Source organism: Oncorhynchus gorbuscha, linkage group LG16, assembly GCF_021184085.1.
Source record: "Oncorhynchus gorbuscha isolate QuinsamMale2020 ecotype Even-year linkage group LG16, OgorEven_v1.0, whole genome shotgun sequence".
Classification (NCBI taxonomy): Eukaryota; Metazoa; Chordata; class Actinopteri; order Salmoniformes; family Salmonidae; genus Oncorhynchus; species Oncorhynchus gorbuscha.
In genome coordinates this window covers 75,492,090-75,513,167 of record NC_060188.1, presented here as the reverse complement: position 1 = coordinate 75,513,167, position 21,078 = coordinate 75,492,090, and the positions used below count along the sequence as shown (strand labels likewise).

Sequence of the window (21,078 nt, the reverse complement as noted above, 5' to 3'; positions counted from 1 at the left end):
ATCTTCGGATCCTCTTATAGTGGTTTAAAGGATGAGTGGGGATGCAACTCCTAAAAAGGAAGAAAACAATTAGCCCAAAACTTATGTCTATTGAAGGCTTTTGACTTAGTCTTGACTGCTATCTGACCAACGAATAACAAATGCTGAAAATCTTCAAGCAGCATCAGTAACTGCAGTATGCAAACCAGCTCCTCTCTCTTCCTGATGACATGATTGCAGTCAAATCCCCCACCCTCGAATTTAAGATATCAAAAATAAACCTAAACGACATAACCTACTGCCATGGAAATATTGTCATTTAAAGGTAATGGATTTTGATCTGTCTCAATGTATTAGTTCTAAACAACAGTAATGTTACATTTGTTTGTTTTAGGACAGGTTCACCAAAGAGGGATTTGCCTAAATTGATCTCATTAACAACTATTATATTGTAACATTAAATTGTGAAATGTTGTTGGAATTAGATGCTAATAATAAACTTACACTTAATTAAAACATGTAATCCAAGAGAAAGATGTCTTATAGGGAACAAATGCTTTTAGGGGTAAAATTAATCTGGTAGACCTCTCATTGCTCCCCCTTGTCCAAAAACGACCTTTCATATGTACTTTCGTTTAATGGCTTCTGTCTGCTGTTGTTCTCAATTTCAAAATGGCTTCTTCACAGACAAAGGAGATCACTGTGTGTTGGTTAAGTTGCTTCGCCATTGCTGGGCGAGGTAGTCATTCGCAAGAAAGAGCTGCAGTTTCCCACACACAGGTCTCTGTTTGCACACTGGAAATGTATCAATGGTGCGCAAGAAATATAACTTCAATTGGTGTGTTTGTAAAAGTGTAGGCTACAGCAAAATTGAAACGACAGAGCGAAGAAACATGGCACATTCAGTCCAGTCGTCTAGTTGCAGGGCTACAGTTGATAGACTTTAAACGGGTTTGGCAAACATCAGTAATCTGAGGATCTGGCCAGTTGCCAAATGTATGAGAGAACTGCACCCACACAGCCATATAAGGTCAGAAGAAACGATTTCGAACAGTGCTGTATTTCTTCCAGGATACTCAAAGGGGATTTCAGACTTCTTCGTACTCTGTCTCCCCTTCAAGATAATGATTCGATGTTGTATTTCGAGGTGTTGATCAACTACACACGAAGATTTTAGGAGATGTCATACAAGCAAGATGTAATCCACCCTATAGGTAAAGGAGAAAATAGGAACAAACCTGTCTCTGTGTGTACACTGTATGTATGTTTTCCTGAGTATTAAAGTGTCTCGAGTTGAACTCTTCTGGTTACAGTTGCAATGAATATACCATGGATTATGTTGATCATGCGATTAAGATTGACCAACACAGCGGTTAAACAACCTAATTTATGTTTCAGAAACAGAGAAATAGTCTACATGTCGGAAATGTTTTAGTCAACTGTAGAGGAGCTTGTATTTCCAGGCAGGGCTCAATTCCTATTGCACAATTGCTGCGTAAATGGCCCAGGGTAAAAGGAGTGTCGAACCATAAGGTCACGAGGCTCCATGCAACGCCGCAAACCATGCATCCAACAAACTGTTGTTCACACCCTCTGAAAACAAAATAGACGCGCTGGGCAAGCCAGATACCAGCAATCGATGGGCCTTTCTTGTAGAGAATAGAACATGCAGGCCATTCCATCCGCACCCTCAGTGCTCAAATTATTGAAGACCATGTTTTTGCTATTATTGAAGCAGCTAGAGCGGAAGTAATGTGAAAATAAAAAAGTGTTACCCAAATGTCTTATTCTATGACCGACAGAGCACTGTTAAATCCGACTGAATCATAGTGTAAAGGCTTGTTGTATGGCAAAGCCGACCAGCTGTTATTACGCAAGCAGAGAAGGAACACATTAAAGCACACCCAGAAAAAAGGGAATGGGCCTCTTGTGCAGAAGACCGACTGCTCGCAGCACAGTAGGGTATATTTATTTGCCTATACTCTCGGACCATTGTATGTCAAGCTGTTATATTTAGGCAAGGTATTTAGGCCTTTAAAAAGTTAATAGTTCAAATGATTAGTGTTTTCAATGACAGCATAACTAAATTCGTTTTATAAGTCTTTGATTTTCAGTTAATCGATACTGTTGTTTTCGATAGGGTTTTTGTCAGGATGTATTTGTCAAAACAGAAAAATTAGAGGTTCTGCACGTTTGAAAGCGTATTTCAAATCCCATTGAGTATTTAATTTAGAATAATGAATTCAAACCTTATTCAACCAACAATTAAAGCCTGTAATCTATAGACAAAATAAAACGTACCTACAAATAAATCGACCCGGGGTAATTTAGATCATCTCCATTTTTTAAAGCACTGTTAAATGTTACACAATCTATTGGCCAACAAACATTTAAATCGGCAATAATTGAAACACGTCTTTTTATAATCGCATGTTTTTTGTCCTTTCTAATCTGGTTTTCAGTTCCACAGAAATATAAAAGATTATATGGATGGTTTTTCATTTATCAACATAGTAGGAGTCCCGTTGATTTATGTTGGATGCACGACGGCATTTTAGCTCATGAATTGTGATTAAGCATGTTACAGGAAAATAAAGATAACATTTTAAGATTTACATTTTGTTGCATAAACAATTGATTTCCATCTCCAACACTACCCAAATCACAACGATGCATAGAATTAATGTTGTAATCGTTCTGTGGAGGCTGTCAACATGTCCAATGTTACAGCGTGACCAATCACACACAGTCCAAAATGGACAGGAGAGAGAGGCCATAGTGGCCTATTGGGATTTTAAACATTATTTTACTCCAATTTATTGTGAATATTGAAGGTTTATTGACGCAATAAAAGAAAAGCCAACGCTATTATTCATATAGGCTAACATTCCAATTCACATACATCCCATTCGTTGTTCCATGATTCGTTGATCTGTTATTTAGATTAGAAAACTATGCTGATATAAAAATGTACATATATAGATTGACCTATTGTGTGTATTTTGCTTTTATTTTCTCTGGGTCTGTATTTATTTTTCCATGAACTGTATATGCTATCTAAACTAAATATATGTTTTATTGAGTTTCTCTCTCTGTATTGCTTTTCACACACATTTGCATGTCGGGAAGCCTACATGACAGACCTACTTGAAATAGTCCTTTTGATGGCATTCCTGTAGGTGACAATGAAACAGTAGTTTGATTGTTACATACAATTATACATTTAAAAAAAACATTTACATAAAAAACAACCCAATGGTAGGCTATTTCTCTTTATTAAATGTGAATCAAAATATCATTGTTATCCTGCTGCCATTTTAAATAAATTGTGTTTCAAATGTACTTGCTCCTTCAAAATGTTCATTGAAATATAATTTTGAACTGCAAATAAATATAAATTAATCAGATGTCTGTTATGTTTTCTTTTGAGTTTTTGACATTGATGGTTTTGATATCTGAGACAATTAAGGAGACTCAGAGATTATGGTTTTAAAATACATTGTAGCTTTACTCTAAGAAAAATATGATGCCAATATACTATTGGTCTAGTGGTCACATTTTCATTATAATTATAATACAGTATGTGTAGCAGTCTGTTTAGCTATCATTTTCTCCTTGCCACTCCTGTCATGCTAAACGTTGGCATGCAACATGGAATACAATTCATGGAATGTCAGCAAAACTGACTGGTACCCAGACTAAAACCACACAGGGTGATATACTGTATGAATCAAAACAAAGAAGAACCTTTTCTTCCATGGTGGTAAATGACAAAAAACATATATAAATGCAACATGTAAAGTTTTATGAGCTGAAATAAAATATCCCAGAAATGTTCCATGCGCATAAAATGCTTATTTCTCTCAAATTTTGTCCACAAATTAGTTTACATCGCTATTAGTGAGCATTTCTCCTTTGCCAAGATAATCCATCCACCTGGCAGGTGTGGCATATAAAGAAGCTTATTAAACTGCATGATCATTACACAGGTGTACCTTGTGCTGGGGACAAAAGGCCACACTAAAATGTGCAGTTTTGTCACACAACACAATGCCACAGATGTCTAAAGTTTTGAGGGAGTGTGCAATTGGAATGCTGACTGTAGGAATGTCCACCAAAGCTGTTGCCAGAGAATTTAGTGTTAACTTTTCTACCATAAGCCACTTCAGTCATTTTAGAGAATTTGGTGTGCATCCAACTGGCATCACAACCGTGCATATCTGCATTCCCAGTCATGTGAAATCCATAGATTCGGGTCTAATTCATTTATTTTGACTGATTTCCTTATATGAACTGTAACTCAGTAAAATCTTTGAAATTGTTGCATGTTGCGTTTTATATTTTTGTTCAGTATAAAATAAGAGCGCTCTTAAGGTATAGGCACAGGTTACTAGGTCAAGTCAAATGTTACTAGGCCTGTGTGTGATCCTAACCCCAGCTAACCCAGAGTCCACTCAGTTATAGCTCTCTATATCACAGAGCACAAATACTTCAGATGCCACTGATCATTATCAGTGGCATCATCTCAGTGCTAGAGGTGTCACTACAGGCCCTGGTTCAATCCCAGGCTATATCACAACCAGACGTGATTGGGAGTCGCATAGGGCAGCGCACAATTGGCCCAGCGCTGTCCGGGTTAGGGGAGAGATTGGCCAGGGTAGTCCGTCATTGTAAAATAAGATTTTGTTCTTAAATGACTTTCCTAGGTAAAAAAACAAACAACAACATTGGTTTCTGCTCCGAGAGGGAAGGCGAGAGCACAGAGCAGAGCAAATTACTCAGAACTCTTCTACAGCCCACTAAACACACCTTTCTAAATAGAGGAAGTGCCTCAGTGTGAGCCTCAACCCCACCCCCACCCAGTGATGTGATGGAACAGGCCAGATGACTACAGAGCGGTAGAGAGCGAGCAGCTGTAGACTGACTCTATTGCGTGCCTGAGCTTTTACCACAGAGACGCTTTCAGTGAACAAATTGATTAGGAAGAGAACGGTGTTCAGGGTCACTAGGAAATAACTGAAGTTGGAAAGGACCATTAAGTGGTGAACAGAGCAGAGTGAGACACCTGTTCAAGATGAGACTGAGTTTGGTTTGTTCCTCTTGTTGACACTCATTCTTCCCACTTAGCCAGGTTCTCATTATAAATTAATTGGGTGGAACTGACATGTGTTCAGACTCAGTTGGAAGGGACTGACTTTATCCTGACTTCTGTCTGATTGCGACCTGTTGGACTCTAGATATGACACAGAATGGTACTATGACTAGCAATGGCAATGCTAAGAAGGGAGAAGAACTAAAAATTGTTATTGTGGGTGATGGGGGATGTGGGAAAACATCCCTTCTAATGGTGTATGCCAAAGGAGACTTTCCAGAGGTAAGAACAACATGGCATCTAGTGGCATCTCTTGAGATGTTTGCTTATTAGAGTAAGGAAGTAAGTGTGTTTATGAACATAATTGTTTTAGATTAAAGTAATCACCCTTTAAAAAAATATATTTACTTATGCAGTCATTATTAATTTGTGCCCTTTTGAGGGTGACATCACCAAGCCATACTCAGATTTAGTTCCTGTCAGGAAAGTAGCCTCATGATTATCTCCACTCTACCATGAAATGAATGTAAAAGTATATTGTTTATATCACTAATCTTACTAACTTATTTCTTAATACAAATAAAACAAGTTATTTTATTGCCATCTCCATTATTGGTCAGCAGATTTATGCTTAGTTCATTATTCAAGTTAAGACTAATACCAACACTGTCAGTTCCAGCATAAACAACCTTTTCAATAAACAGTTTAGACTGCACAAATATATTCATTTTTCACTAAATTAACTCTCCCAAAAGAAGTCATGGTAAGTTAGCACATAAGTAACACTATTCTAAATATAGGCTTCCTTCTCCAAAGATAAGGATTTGTAACATAATTAAGAAATTATCCTAGACAGAGCATTACATGTTTTCAAGATCTATGGCACTGTATCCAGTTTTGGTTGAATTACATTGTTTCAATTATGTGTATTTACAGTATCCCGTGGATGAATTGCAAAATGATTGAAATACTGAATTTCTTTCTCCCTTTGTCATTTTCGTTTAACAGAAGTATGCTCCGTCTGTGTTTGAGAAATATGTCACCACAGTCACGTATGGAGGGAAAGAGATTCGGCTCAACCTCTATGACACAGCCGGTAAGGTCCCCTATGCAACATAATCATTATTAAGTATCTATAGATAAAGAAGAGAGTTCTGTTCCTGCACAATGGGCAGGTATGTAGGGTGTGGATTGTTGTTCTGTGGGTGTGGAGTGTGGGTGTGGAGTCATCTTGCCTGTAATGCTGGAGCAGATATCATAGCATAGTAGCATATCTTTGATCAGCTAGGTGGAACATAAAGCTAGATAGAACAATATAATTGTGTCAGGTCAGTGCAATCCAAGCATTGGGTTCAGAACAGAGATTCTGAAATGCTTTAAATTATTGACTAATATAGCCATCAGTTAAAGATATTGTGACTTGTTTATCCTCTTGTTTTCTGGAAAATAAACAGTAAAAACAAACATGGGACAAGTTTGCTGGAGGATGAGAACTGAAAATGTGGCATGACTTTCTCTATGACTGGAAACATTTTCTCCAAGCAATGTTTTTTGTTGAAATGTCATAATGGAGTATTGTAGATTTACTGTCTGACTGTAGTAGATTACATTGTTTTTGTAAACTATGAGTATGACGAGACATCTCACTGAGTACACCTTGCCCTCTCACAGCACTGATGCAATGACAAGCAGCAGCGTTGCAGAAAGCTGCTGTGACAGAGGATGTGGTGGAGGCTCATCTATAGAAATAATGTTTGTAACTGTATTTGCATCTGAGTGGTTCTTTGATACTTTAAACTAGACATTGTCAGTGAAACCTCAGATTATCAGCTCAAATGGCTAGATATTGAATTGAAAATCTAATAGCTTCTAAATAATAACTTTATTCTGTTGAATAGTTTACTATTTGATTAAGATCATGTCAAACTTGATTTTCTAGTTTTTCAGCTCGTTGTTATGGATATTGTAAATCACAAATAGAGTACCACGGTATGAGTCATATTACCCATAAAACCTAGCGGTTAAAGAAGGAAATGGTTCCATTAGTTTTTTCACCAGACATTTTTCCAATAGGGGATTTTAGAAACACTTTTAGAAACACCTTCTTTAACCTGTCTCCTCCCCTTCATACACACTGATTGAAGTGGATTTAGCAGGTGACTTCAGTAAGGGATCACAAAACACAGCCATTATTTTAAGTGTTTCTAAAATCCCCTATGGGAAAAATGAATGGTAGAAAAATTATTGGAACCATTTCACTGTTTTGACCGCCAGGTTTTATGGGTATTTTGACACCTCCACTATGTGGTTCTATACCAGCATACACTGAGTGTACAAAACATTAGGAACACCTGACTTTCCATGACATAGACTGACCAGGTGAAAGCTGTGATCCCTTACTGATGTCACCTGTTAAATCCACTTCAATCAGGGTAAATGAAGGGGAAGAAGAAGAAGAAGGATTTTAAAGTCTTGAGACAATTGAGACATGTCTTGTGTATGTGTACCATTCAGACGGTGAATGGGCAAGACAAAAGATTTAAGTCTCTTTGAACGCGGAATGGTAGTAGGTGTCAGGCGCACCGGTTTGAGTGTGTCAAGAACTGCAACACTGCTGGGTTCTTCACACTCAACAGTTTCCCGTGTGTATCAAGAATGGTCCACCACCCAAGGACATCCAGCCAACTTGACACAACTGTGAGAAGCATTGGAGTCAACATGGCCCAGCATCCCTGTGGAAGGCTTTCAACACCTTGTAGAGTCCATGCCTCAACAAATTGAGGCTGCTCTGAGGACAAAACGGGGTGTAACACAATATTAGGAAGGTGTTCCTAATGTTTTGTACACTGTATTTTATGGTTTTATCAAGACTTGTGGAATACTTGGCTGCCTGAGAAGTTAGTTTCAGAAATTACTTTATACTTGTTCTCCATCAATACTGGATATTGCAAACCACTCCCCTCTAGAAATGTAAGTTACACGTATTGACTAATAACAGTGGCAGAATGATCTGCTTACTATGTTGGGGGCTGATGTTGGTGTTTCCAAGGACAACCTATCACATGTCCTAGTGCAGTGTCTCCACTGTGAGTCACCGGCTTATCTCAGCCTAACTGCTGCAACAGCCACTGTATTTGACAGGGAAAGGAAGTTGAAGCCAGGATGTGGTTTTAAAACGGGTTATAACATGGTTCAGTATCAACTCATTTTATTACTAGAGGTTGTTAGGGGGGGGTGTAATATTATCTCTTTTTTCCTTCTATAAGTTCACCAAACACTTTACATTGAGTGTATTTGTGTGTCCATTTTTTCAGGCCAAGATGATTACGATCGTTTGAGGCCACTCTCATACCAGAATGCCAACCTGGTGTTAGTTTGTTATGATGTGACCAACCCCACCAGTTTTGAAAATGTCTTAATCAAGGTAAGCTCATTGATCATGATTCATCTACGATATTACATTATCCAGTGACAGCCAATGACATTCATATTCTGCCCAACAACAGCCAACGCTAAGTAAGCAGCTAACCACAGTGAATTTAAGGGCCTGCATGTTTTGCTAGGATCCCGGTACAGTGCATAATAGATCTAGTGAGTATTGTCGGTACAAATAAACAAGCACAACATTAGTCACCACAGAGAGGTGGGAAAGGGATTGCGAGTTCACCACTTATAAGTGGTTAGACATCACATCTAGGCAGGAATTTGATGAATGATTGTTGGAGATTGACTTTGATGTGACTGTGTACATTCTTTTGACTTTGTTCGCTACTTGTGACTCAACCAGAGCACATGAACTTTGACCCCAGTGGCTTGGCCTGAAAAACAGACGGGAATGTGCTGGAAGCCTCCCTCAATGAGCAGGGAGATGTCAATAAAGAGCCATAAATGCATGCCATGTGATAAAGTCAAGGGGAATGCAGTCAGAGTGAGACTTTGTAAGCACAAAACATTACAGCAAGGGAGGGGGTAAACACACCTACTTGTAGAACCGATACCTGGGTGGACGTAGAGCCAAACCAAACAACCTGTCAATGTAGTATTTTTGTAGGCTATTTTATTAGTATCTGTTTCCTCTGTTTGGTCATTGATGAAACTTAGCGTTAATTGTTTATGGGTCCAGTCAATGAAAATATGAAAATAGTACACACACACAGTATGCAAACACCATGATCCCGAGTGTAATCCCAATGTGACAGTTTGAGATCCTTCCTAACTTGACCTCTTACCTCTACATTCACTATTGTGTTCTGCTGTCTCACACAGTGGTACCCGGAAGTGAACCACTTCTGTCGCGATGTTCCTGTCATTCTGATTGGCTGTAAGACTGACCTGAGGAAGGATAAGGAGCGTACCAGGAGGCTAAAAGCCATGGACCAGGCTCCCATCACTTACACACAGGTGAGGATCAACCTGTCCCCCTGATGACAGGGTTTATACACAACTTGAGGTGTGGTGCTTTGACTTTAACCATTTCATTTGAATTATGGATAATGGCATTCAAATGCTTGATCCTAGAAAACCTTCTCTGCTTTGCCCTGTTTACCAGTCTCCAATTCTGGTCCAGTACTCCCTGTCATCCAGTGACTGCTCATTGTTTGGTTCCACAGGGTGAGGAGACCAGGCGGCATATGAGTGCTGAGCTTTATCTAGAGTGTTCAGCCAAATACCGGGAGAACGTAGAGGACATTTTCAGAGATGCCACCAAAAAAGCCCTGGCATCAAGCCGCAGAGCAAGACAACGTACGAAGAAGAGGCATTGTGTCATCCTGTGACCTCGTTCTAGTGAAAGGACAGAGGCTTGAAGTCCATTGACACAACAGGGGACACTGTCCTCTGGTCTTACATGCCAAAGCTACACATTCTGCTGTTTGTCTATTATAAACAACTGCTTGCCACATCCTGGGTCATCCTAATTCAATTTCAAGAAGAGCCTGTTCTATCCCCAACCAATTCATGCCTTTGGGATCTGAACAATGATATTGAACACTGAACTAATATCTACTAAGATCTGCTAGGATAGAGATGGAATTCCTGCTAGTTCTATGGGCACAAGGTCTATCCTGGGATTCTAGTGGTTTTGTTAATTACTAGCTACGTTAGACCAGGGTGTAAATTGGCATATAAAAGCAGATTGAGATTGTACTTCATATACCTTTTTTCAAATATATATCTTATATCAATTACTGAATTTCTATTTTTACTTTTATAAAGAACTTACGCCTATTGCTGGCCTTTTGTGGTGTTTATTTTTTAACATCTCTCACGATCATTGAGTGGTTGATTTGTAAAACATTTTTTTTGTAGCAATTCCATTTCTAGGACGAGGCACTGACCTACTTAATGTACTGTGTTACCTTGAATAACTCTTCCTCACAACTCTGGTCCACTGATCACTATCACCTGGCAAGATTTGTTTCAGGAAGTTGTCTGTTAATGGATACCTACTCAGGGAAAATATCCGTTACATATGTTCATGTAAGCGGCTTACCCTTTCTGCAGTGGATGATAAGTACTAATCAGTGACCGTGCTTACTAAGCATGTTGATACACAGTGCACCATCTGAGGACAATGTGATGCTGCACCTTTTATATTGTCAGGGCAATTTACTGTGGTTGAAAGCTGTTAGAAATTAGCTCCTTTCAAAGCTGGAGTCTGGACAAATATTTATTGCAGGTCACTAAATAAATGACAGTGCCCACTAGTGGTGGATGCTATAAATAAATAAAAGACAAGGCAGTGTTTCCAACTTAGATAACTGAATAATATGGAAATGCTGATTGATATGTATGTTTCGGAAAGAAACACATCACATGATTTTCTAGTTGTAAAATTACATTACACAGAGCCATATATATCCATGTATGTAAATAAATGGCTCTGACATAAGTATATTCCCCCAAGAGGGAACAGCTACCATCAAGCGAAGCTGATTCAATATTAACATAGGTCATGTTGAAATCAGCCCAATCAATTAAATGCCACAACTAAACATAATGAAAAGACATGACAAAATATTTTAATCAGATGTTTTATTTGTCTTACAGCCATGTATACAGTGTGAAAAAGCAGTAAGAGACAGCATAAATTAAATGATTTTGTCCAGTGTCTCTTGTTACAGGTGTACGTTCAGGCACAAGTTAGTCTTATGACAGGACAATCCATGACATGAACATTAAACCAAACTAACAATACATGAGGAAATAGGATCTGTTGTGTACTGAATTGTGGCAGATTTGACAACTGACCATTAGACCAAAATGTGAAATTCAATAACATGCGTTTAGCTTTTTCCTACAAGTGTAACAAAAATAGTGGTTCCCTTCGAGAGTACAATAGATTTTTTTTAATGAAAAGAAGACTAAAAGTCCAAGACCTTACATTTTCCCCAATAACATAACACTTGATTCCAAATGGAACAAAAACATACATCACGCAATTGTGACAGGCTACAGTGAGAGATAAGGCATTTAGAAAGCCCTGTCACTAAGTAATACAAGTTGAGACTTTGTTCAAATGCACATCTAATAACAGTAAAAAATTAAATGCTGAAAATGGGTACAAAAACTCTTGAGAATTGTACATAGTTCAGAGTGGACGCGTTACTATACATACCATGTATGTCAGCAGAGTTATATACACACTTGATCACTCCAGCACATTCGTGCTCAAGACATTATTGCCAATCATTTGTGCACAGTACCAGTGCTCATAGCAGCAATTGTTTGTTGTGGACCTTAACAGCATATTGTGATCAAGGTGAACTCAAACAACCAGCACCGTCTTGCACAACCTGATTTGGACAAGTCTCTCAAATAATAATTAATTGAAAGGGTTATCATTTTGAACCAGATTACAGGATTTAAAAAAATATGGACTTTTGTCTCTATGCTGAATCCACTGTGTCTTAAATGTTGCACCACCAGGCACTCAGCTAAGCAAGGTGCAGACCACTACAGAAGAGAAACCCTTGTATACTCAAACCTGGTCAGTATCATTAGTATATGCATCATTTAAAAATTGAATGCCTGTGTAATTTATGGTTGCCAAATCAACCCAAACAATGGTAGTAAACAGCTGCTGTTAAAATGTGTAAATGTCTATGATCAGGTATGTCCTGGCTGGTACCTTGCTGAAAGAAGAAGCAGGCTTTAGTTTATATAATATAGACATGTCACTACCCAGAAATAAGCAAATGGGTTAACTTTCAACAGCACACCGGGGAGAAATATATAGTTCAATGCATCTTTACTGAAAAACATCAAAACGACAGACACTTGTAGTTACAAATAACAGTGAAAAAATGGCTGTGCCCTGGATGTATTCGAATATGCCATACCGATAACAGTTATGTGAAGTAGTGACATGACCACACAGTACATATACTTTGTAGGTAAACTCACCTTTTCTCATGACCTAATGCAGGGTTTCTCAAACTCAGTCATGGGCCCCCCCTAGGTACACGTTTTGTTTTTGTCCTAGCACAACACAGCTGACTCAAATACCCAACTAATCATCATCAAGCTTTGATTATGTGATTTAGTTGTGTAATTCTAGGGAAAACACTCAAATGTGCACCTGGAGGGGCCCAGGACCGAGTTTGGGAAACCCTGACCTAATGCTACTTGTCTTTGTTGAGTTGCATATAGTTTGAAGAGTGGCTCTCTGTACATGTAGTTCATGCTCAGACCTAAAAACATCAACACCATAATTAGTCTGTCCACTCACTAAATCTAAAAGGATCAAGCCTCAAATGGTCCAGGATCGCAGTGGTTCATCTGCCAGACGAAAGCTGCTCTGTGTTGTGATTGCATGTGTAGCAAGGACATTGACAGGTTATCGGAAACAAAAGCACACTCAGCCAAGATTATTGGTTAATGTTGCAGCTGTCATCACGGTCCGAGACACATTGGTCTCTCTGCTCTGTCTTTTCCTGGCACAAACCCTCTGCCGTCCATCTTTCCATCGGCTGTGCGTGTCAAAGTGCCCTTTTGCTTATTGGTTACTGGCCACTTGGAGTTCTGAGCTGTAGTCAGACTCACTCACTCCTGCTTTTGCACCTTTTCTGGATTTTCCTGGATCTTTTGATGAACAACTTTTAATGTGGTGAGAAAATTCCCCAGGAATAGGACAAGAAATGTCAGTGCCAACATAAACACCTGAAAAGATACAAACAAAGGCACTAGGAATGACATGTATTCATGACATTTAGTATAATGACATCACAAGGTTAAACTTCCAGCGTCAGAGAGAAGTCTTGTAACGAGCATAGGTTACAAGAAAATTCTAGACGAGCTTGCACAAGACGGGCTGGAAGTAGAGACATGTTGTACTGTATTGTATTTGAAAACAATGGACTTAGATATCGTAGGGTAGTATTTCTGTCCTTACCTGCCACTCTTTACAGTCTTCATGTCCTGCCAACCGAAACAGAGTCATAGCATTGTACAGCTGCCAGAACTGTGAAGGGGATTGGAGAGAGAGAGAGAAAAGCTCAGTTCAAGACCTGAAACCTTATTCAAGCACACGAGCATGGAAGCTTACCCTGGAGTGTGTACATGTAAATGTATAAACAGCAGAAATAACCACCTTATTCACTGGAATAAGGAACACAATTAAAGCCTTGCAATCATGTTGGGCAAGACTTTATTTACAACAGTGACAGATTTTGCAATAACCTCTTACTTTCAGTTGACCGTCTCCCCACCCCACTCTCATCCCAGTCTGTGTGAAACACACTGGCACACACCAGACTAACCCGACCTCATCCCTGGATGACCAATTAATACAATTGTGTTTAAGTTCATCACTGTTGAGAAAATATATTAAGCCTGATACGTCAATGTCTTGAGTTGAAAGTAGTAGAAAGGTGGAATAAATGTAAACAACCTCTGAACTGAACCCATATTTAGGAGCTGCCTGGTGGTCTGGGGTTTGACTTACATGGCCGAAAAAGAGAAATGGCAAGAGGAAGGTGAGCCCTCTCCACATCCATGACTGAAACCCCTCTGCAAAACAGACACGCATACATTACTAATGGTGGAAAATGTAGAAGGCACAAACTACAGAAAGTTTACATCCAGTTTAAAAAGCTTTGTCAAGGGTACAGGTTAATCATTAGACACATTATGGTAAGGAGAATACAGTAAGCTATACCAAAAACAGAGCTAAACATTCTGTATGTCAGAACCAATACTCTGTTCAAGGGGCAGCTGCAAACTGATTGTGAGATGTTATCCATCAGCTCTCTGTGGTCAGCCAGATAGAAATACACTAGAAAAATGTATATAATTGAAATTTTGGCCAGTAGAAAGGAAAACTTGAGATTCAAAGAGTGTGATGTTCTGCAAGGTATTCCGACAACTGGGATTTCACTCAACATGGAAGACAAACAACTTGCTTAATGGTAAATCCCCACAGTCGTCCCATTTTTGTAGTCATGGGGTTGCTTGTGGCCCACTTTATTGTAACAACTATTAACACACACAACTGTCTTGTAAATGGTTCAAAAGCCCACAGGGGGTTTCCCAAGTCATAACCAATAAGCAAGCCTTAGAAGCTTTCCTAACTGAAAAGGAGCTCATCTTACCCACTGTGAGGTCCAACTGATTTCTCTCCCCCAAAGCTCGTAACCGGTATAAGCAGCCACTTTGGTAGTAATATTGAAGAAAATGCACAAAGCCTGAAAAACAAAAGGATGGATAAATAAAATGTATCAAACACCTTTACAACCAATAATGTTTGAGCAATGACATGCACTTACATTACAGTAATTTAGGTTGTATTGTGCGGCATGTGATTTTTGATTTTTTTCCTCAACACAATATCTACGTAACAAGACTATTAAACGAAACACACAAAAATGTCAACTATTTTACTGAGTTACAGTTCATATCAGGAAATCAGTCAATTGAAATAAATTCAGCAGGTCCTAATCAATGGATTTCACATGACTGGGCAGGGGCCCACCCCTTGGGGGGCCAAGCCCACCCAATATGAAATAGTTTCTCTTCACAAAAGTTATTTATTACAGACATAAATACTCCTCAGTTTTATCAGCTGTTTGGGTGACTGGTCTCAGACAATCCCACAGGTGAAGAAGCCGGATGTGGAGGTCCTGGGCTGACGTGGTTACATATGGTCTGCGGTTGGAGGTACTGCTAAATTCGCTAAAATTACGTTTGGAGGTGGCTTATGGTAGAGAAAGGACTATCCAATTCTCTGGCAACAGCTCTGGTGGACATTCCTGCAGTCAGCATGCCAATTGTACACTCCCTCAAAACTTGAGACATCGGTGGCATTGTGTTGTGTGACAAAACTGCACATTTAGAGCGGCCTTTTATTGTCCCCAGCTCAAGGTGCACATGTGTAATGATCATGCTGTTTAATTCTTGATATGCCACAACTGTCAGATGGATGGATTATCTTGGCAAAGGAGAAATGATCCCTAATAGGGATGTAAACACATTTGTGGAAAATAAGCTTTTTGTGCACATGGAAGATTTCTAGGATATTTTATTTCAGCTCATGAAACATAGGCCCAACACTTTACATGTTGCATTTATATTTTTGTTAAGTATAAATAGAAAAAGTAGATGCTTACTCTGGTAAATGGAGAATGCAAGGAATTGACTTCTAAACATCTGATACATGGACCCCTCTGGCCTTTGAGAAGAAGCAAACAGAGGAACCAATCAATACAGGCGATGGGATAACAATCAATCAAACTGCTTGTCAGAAAACCTTTGAACTGCCAACAGATGTTTTGCTTTTGACCAACAGCAATTCAAAGAAAGTGTTCAAAGTTAAAAAATAAATAAAAATAAAACACTTACCAGGTAAGCATTACACCTGATAGGAAGGTAGAGACATAATGATGGGAAACCCACCACCCTTTGATCCTGAAAGGTCACATGGAGTGGAATTAGAATAAAGAAGCATAACTTGGTAGGCACACTGGTAAAGTATTTTGATCTCACAGAGTAAAAGAACAACAAACAAAAAAATCACATAAAAAGCTTAGTAGCTCACCGGGACCCATTGCTCATGAGGATGCTTTCCCTTATGGTCAAAGTGCAGTAGTACCAAACCAGCAAGAAGTTGAAGATTTCATCTGTGACACTGCAACAACAAAACAGACATTTACAACTACTTCGCTTTGATGAAACATTAAAAGATGCTGCAAGGAAACATCAAATGCATAACATAGCCAACTCACCGGTAATTGAGCAAAAAGAGACAGGTTATGGCTCCAAACATCAAGATTATTGTCATAAAAAGCTTGAACTTCTCATATTCATCTTTATAGGCAAATCTGCTCCAGAGAATAGAACAAACAGGGGGTCATAAGCAGAAACCACGGGGATGTGACTGAATACAGATATTTTGTTAAAGCACACTTACTTTGCCTGGTTGCTGAGAAGTGTTACATTCACATTGCCAAGCACCAAATTTAAGTACAATCTGAAAAGAGACAAACATTTTACAATATGCTTTGACACCCTCATATGGCAACATCTGTAACCAAAATATGTAATAATCAAGTCCTCAAATACACTGACCCATTCTTCTTTGGCAAATAGGCTTCCATATCAAAGAAGAAGTTCTCTTTGTCTTTAATTTGCATTTGGATGTCTTTGATCAGTTCCGTTTCTTTCTCATCACTTGTTTTTGTGCACCTGTCGAAGAAAATTAAACCTTTAAACCCTCAGGTCCTACTCATGGGGACCTTTGGTACAGGAAAATAAGACAACCATTCTGTGTCAACTGACAGCACTAAGAGTAGGCTACTTACTTGGACAGACTGCGCCCGAGGTCTTTTAGACCCTTCCGCTGTTTACTAATGGCACTGCTGCATGTTGCCTGGAGGTTGGTGAGCTCATCGAGCTTCTGCCTGTACACTTTGTGAGTTTCCTATAAATAAAATGGAAATAAATTACCGAAGGATGTTTCATCTGTACTCAAATATGTTGATAGCAGAGACCGTCAAATCGGCAATTATTTTATTTTGAACTTATCCTGTCCTTTCAAGTGGTGTCAAGAAGGAAATGAGGGGGAAAGAAGCCACTGCACCCTGGGTAAAGTGACACTTATTTGCTACATACCTGCATTGGTTGACTGATTTAACTGCGCCGAGGTTACAATTTGGGAGATTTCACTATAAAAACAACTAGCTAGCTACTAATCATTGTTATCAACCTGAGCTAGCTAGTTTGCTTGCTTGTTATTATGACCTCAACAAGCTATTATTGCTTGTTAACGAGCTAACGTTTGCCATTCACTGGCCAAATTTCCATATATTAAAATAAAATCTAGCTAGCTGCACCAATTCAAGTAAACCTGACTTGCATACCCCAGTATACTATACCGAACAAAAATATAAAATGCAACAATTTCAAAGATTCTACTGAGTGAGTTACAATTCATAAGGAAATCAGTCATTTGACTGATTCGCATAGAGTTGATCAGGCTGTTGATTGTGGCCTGTGGAATGTTGTCCCACTCTCCAATGGCTGTATGGAGTTGATGGATAATGGCGGGAACTGGAACACACTGTCTAACACGTCGATCCAGAGCATCCCAAACGTACTCCATGTGTGACATGTCTGGTGAGTATGCAGGCCATGGAAGAACTGCGACATTTTCAGATATCAGGAATTGTATACAGATCTTGGGGCAGTGTACTTTCATGCTGAAGCATGAGGTGATGGCGGCGGATGAATGGCACAACAATGGGCCTCAGAATCTCATCACGTATCTCTGCATTCAAATTGCCATCGATAAATTGCAATTGTGTTCAGTGTCCATAGCTTATGCCTGCCCATAACATAAACCCACCGCCCCATGGGGCACTTGGGGATTATGGTTCACAACGTTAACTTCAACAAACTGCTTGCCCACACAAAACCATACATGTGGCCTGCGGTTGAGAGGCCGGTTGGATGTACTGCAAATTCTCTAAAACGACAGAGGTGGCTTATGGTAGAGAAAGGAATATTAAATTCTCTGGTAACAGCTCTGGTGGACATTCTCGCAGTCAGCATGCCAATTGTACGCTCCCTCAAAACTTGAGACATCTGTGGCATTGTGTTGTGACAAAACTGCACATTTTAGAGTGGCCTTTTATTGTCCCCAGCACAAGATGCACATGTGTAATGATCATGCTGTATAATTCTTGATATGCCACACCTGTCAGCTGGATGGATTGTCTAGGAAAAGGAAAAATGCTCACTAATAGGGATGTAAACAAATTTGTAGACAATTTGAGAGAAATAAGCTTTTTGTGCATATGGAACATTTCTGGGATCTTTCATTTCAGCTCATCGAACCAACACTTTACATGTTGCGTTTATATTTTTGTTCAGCATAATTATATTAGAAAGTTCCTGAATACAAAATATTGTGTACAATTATAACGTTATCCGATAACCCAGCATACTAATTTGACAAAAGGTTAACTGAACCAGCTAGCTAGCAAACGAACTAACAGGCTAGCTAGCAGTCTACTAAACCGAGTTGACAATCGTAGCTATATCGTCTCCTCTCTTGCCGAACTGACGGTAGTACACGTCACGCTACGCACTAACGTTAGCTAGCTGTCAAACAGGCTTCACATAGGCCTACCTGTAATTGTTGATATTCTTGGTCAATTTCTTCCCAATCAGTTTGACACCTTTGCAGGGACATTGTGACAGTTAGCGGCACGAGCTTGCTATTTCGCTTCCTTCGACTCCCTGTACAGAACCTCCAGATGGCTACAATACAGCCGCAGACAGTTACTAGTATTTTTTGGTAGCTACCACTGAGGCATAATAAGAATGGTAGCTACAGCTGTTCAAGATTATTTTTCCATGTCACGCTGCGCGCATGCGTCAGACCGCCCAAATATACAAATGTACATTCGTGACGTCACAGTTCTAAAAGTGCAGAAATATTAATACTAGACAGGAACGCCTACTACAATAACAGCTTCACATTACTGTTTGAGAAAAATGTTTTGGATAATGATTTGAAGAGCAGTATAATACATTTACAAGAACTAAAAAATGTTACTGACTCAGCGCAAACGCTGACAGGAAAATGTGTACGTCTATACAAGTTGGTTGCTATGGGGATAGAACGCTTGGTCACAGACTGTTGCCACCGTTCATTATAGACAGGTTGGTTGTTTAGCAACTTAATCGATGAGTGCACAACATACGGGGTTAGTGTAAATCGGGAATATGCAACCCTGGTCCTGGAGTAACCGATCTGGAAGACCAGGTGTGTTGAATTTAGGCAATCATTGAACTGATCAATTTTCTCAGTTGGTCCGGTGTGGTGCCTAGTTGGAACAAAATCCTGCAGTATCTGCAGCACTCCAGGAAGAAGCAGACAGGAACTTTCTGGGGGAGGCGTAAACTTGGACGCGCAAGGTTCGACTTCAAACAAGGAAGCGAAATAGTATCTATAGTTCTATATTCTGGTAGGCGGTTTTAGCAACAGCTGTGCAGGATGTGGATGATAGTTCTGATGGTATGGGTGGGGATGATGAAAGTCCTGGACGTCTGTGGTGAAAAGTAAAATAAAGAAAAGAATGGCCCTGCTACAATAGCTGCTGACAGTAGTGACAGTGTTGAGACCGTGAAGGTAGTGAAAAACAAAACGAATGATGTCTCGGGAATCCGTGGCGATTTTAGCATGTAAATCTTGGTTGGGCAAAAAAATAAAAAGTGGGATGCATGCCAACAAAGCCACTAAACAATCAATTAATTGCACTATACCGGTGACAAACGGTGCCCACAAACTGTTATAGTTACATCGATGCCCCAACGGTAATCCCAACATTTTACCACTGTTACACCTGGCTATCAGCAGAACCTTGTCTGGCAGCAAAACCGTTATTAATTCAGCCTCATGTACTGCCTTTAAAAAAAACATAGCTCAAATGGCTAAGTTGTTTAAACAAATGTGGTTTCTAATGACAATTGAGATGTACAAACTATGGCATAAGGGGACAACAAGCAGATAAGAGGCAATCCGTCATTTTGATTATGACATTAATGAGTGAACTTGGAGAGACGTAAGTATTACTATTAGTTTAGCGCTTTTGAAATGTACAGCGACAGAATTCAGAACATGGGCCTTTCTTACAGTGCTCTCCCTGTACACCAAGTCAGAACGGTAGGATAAATAAAGGGGGCATATAAACAGACAATGAAAGCTTATCTATGTGTAACAGTATAATTTGAAACCGTCCCCTCGCCCATACCCGGGCTCAAACCAGGGACCCTCTGCACACATCAACAACAGTCACCCACGAAGCATCGTTACCCATCGCTCCACAAAAGCCTCGGCCCTTGCAGAGCAAGGGGAACTACTAATTCAAGGTCTCAGAGCAAGTGACGTCACTGATTGAAACGCTATTTAGCGCGCACCGCTAACTAAGCTAGCCGTTTCACATCTGTTACATAAGTCCCTAGATTATATAAAATAAAATGTAGAGGGGTGGGGGGGGGGGGCATAATGGTTGAAACCAAAAGGCTGTTCAGTAAGAAAGAGAGGCAAAGAAGTGAAAGCCTGTCCATATTATTCATGTTTGAGAAGGTTGTACCTAAGAAAGTACAGATGAGCATCCTGGCTTTTACTGTTACAGTTTGTCCCACCTCTATTAAGGTGTTTTAAATGCCAAAGAATGGGACATGTAGTGGCTCTGTGCAAAGAAAAGAAATGATGTGAGGAGGGGAACATGATTGACTTCTGTAACCGTAATAGCCTTGGTTTCATGCATGTTAACATTAGAAGCCTCCTCCTTAAGTTTGTTCTATTCACTGCTTTAGCACACTCTGCCAATCCGGATGTTCTAGCTGTGTCTGAATCCTGGCTTAGGAAGACCACCAAAAAGGATATTGATCTCATCCCGTCAGTAGAGGATGCCTGGATATTTAAAAAAAAATGCCTTCCTAACCATCTTAAATAAACATGCCCCATTCAAGAAATTTAGAACCAGGAACAGATATAGCCCTTG

General features: G+C 39.5%; 2 protein-coding genes across 4 annotated transcripts; one reads left to right on the top strand and one right to left on the bottom strand.

Moving 5' to 3' along the window:
* The first annotated feature begins 369 nt into the window (after positions 1-369).
* Positions 370-10,297, top strand: LOC123999071 (rho-related GTP-binding protein RhoF-like). Of its 3 annotated transcripts, none has more exons than XM_046304430.1 (5): positions 370-1,936; positions 6,080-6,167; positions 8,386-8,495; positions 9,338-9,472; positions 9,682-10,297. In XM_046304430.1, exons 1-5 carry the CDS (start codon positions 1,898-1,900, stop codon positions 9,844-9,846), a joined length of 537 nt encoding a protein of 178 aa, XP_046160386.1. In that variant the 5' UTR covers positions 370-1,897; the 3' UTR covers positions 9,847-10,297. The 3 variants fall into 3 exon arrangements, with proteins under 3 accessions (XP_046160386.1, XP_046160388.1, XP_046160385.1); XM_046304432.1 differs by lacking the exon at positions 370-1,936 and adding an exon at positions 4,845-5,068; XM_046304429.1 differs by lacking the exon at positions 370-1,936 and adding an exon at positions 4,848-5,353.
* Positions 10,298-11,111: 814 nt separating this feature from the next.
* On the bottom strand, positions 11,112-18,918 carry LOC123999070 (transmembrane protein 120B). The gene is made up of 12 exons (XM_046304428.1): positions 18,696-18,918; positions 16,867-16,985; positions 16,634-16,750; positions 16,476-16,535; positions 16,291-16,386; positions 16,104-16,193; positions 15,908-15,973; positions 15,676-15,737; positions 14,662-14,754; positions 14,016-14,080; positions 13,464-13,532; positions 11,112-13,231 (listed from the first exon to the last, which is right to left on the bottom strand). Exons 1-12 carry the CDS (start codon positions 18,756-18,758, stop codon positions 13,115-13,117), a joined length of 1,017 nt encoding a protein of 338 aa, XP_046160384.1. The 5' UTR covers positions 18,759-18,918; the 3' UTR covers positions 11,112-13,114.
* Positions 18,919-21,078: the final 2,160 nt, after the last annotated feature.

Excerpts from the sequence above, each read along its gene's own strand:
- LOC123999071 (XM_046304429.1), top strand. The coding sequence starts at position 5,219 with ATGACACAGAATGGTACTATGACTAGCAATGGCAATGCTAAGAAGGGA. Across the intron at positions 5,354-6,079 it reads CCAAAGGAGACTTTCCAGAG|AAGTATGCTCCGTCTGTGTT; the intron begins GTAAGAACAACA and ends TTCGTTTAACAG. Across the intron at positions 9,473-9,681 it reads CTCCCATCACTTACACACAG|GGTGAGGAGACCAGGCGGCA; the intron begins GTGAGGATCAAC and ends TTGGTTCCACAG.
- LOC123999070 (XM_046304428.1), bottom strand. The coding sequence starts at position 18,758 with ATGTCCCTGCAAAGGTGTCAAACTGATTGGGAAGAAATTGACCAAGAA. Across the intron at positions 14,755-15,675 it reads TGCATTCTCCATTTACCAGA|GCTTTGTGCATTTTCTTCAA; the intron begins GTAAGCATCTAC and ends TTTGTTTTTCAG. Across the intron at positions 13,533-14,015 it reads CATTTCTCTTTTTCGGCCAT|TTCTGGCAGCTGTACAATGC; the intron begins GTAAGTCAAACC and ends TCCCCTTCACAG.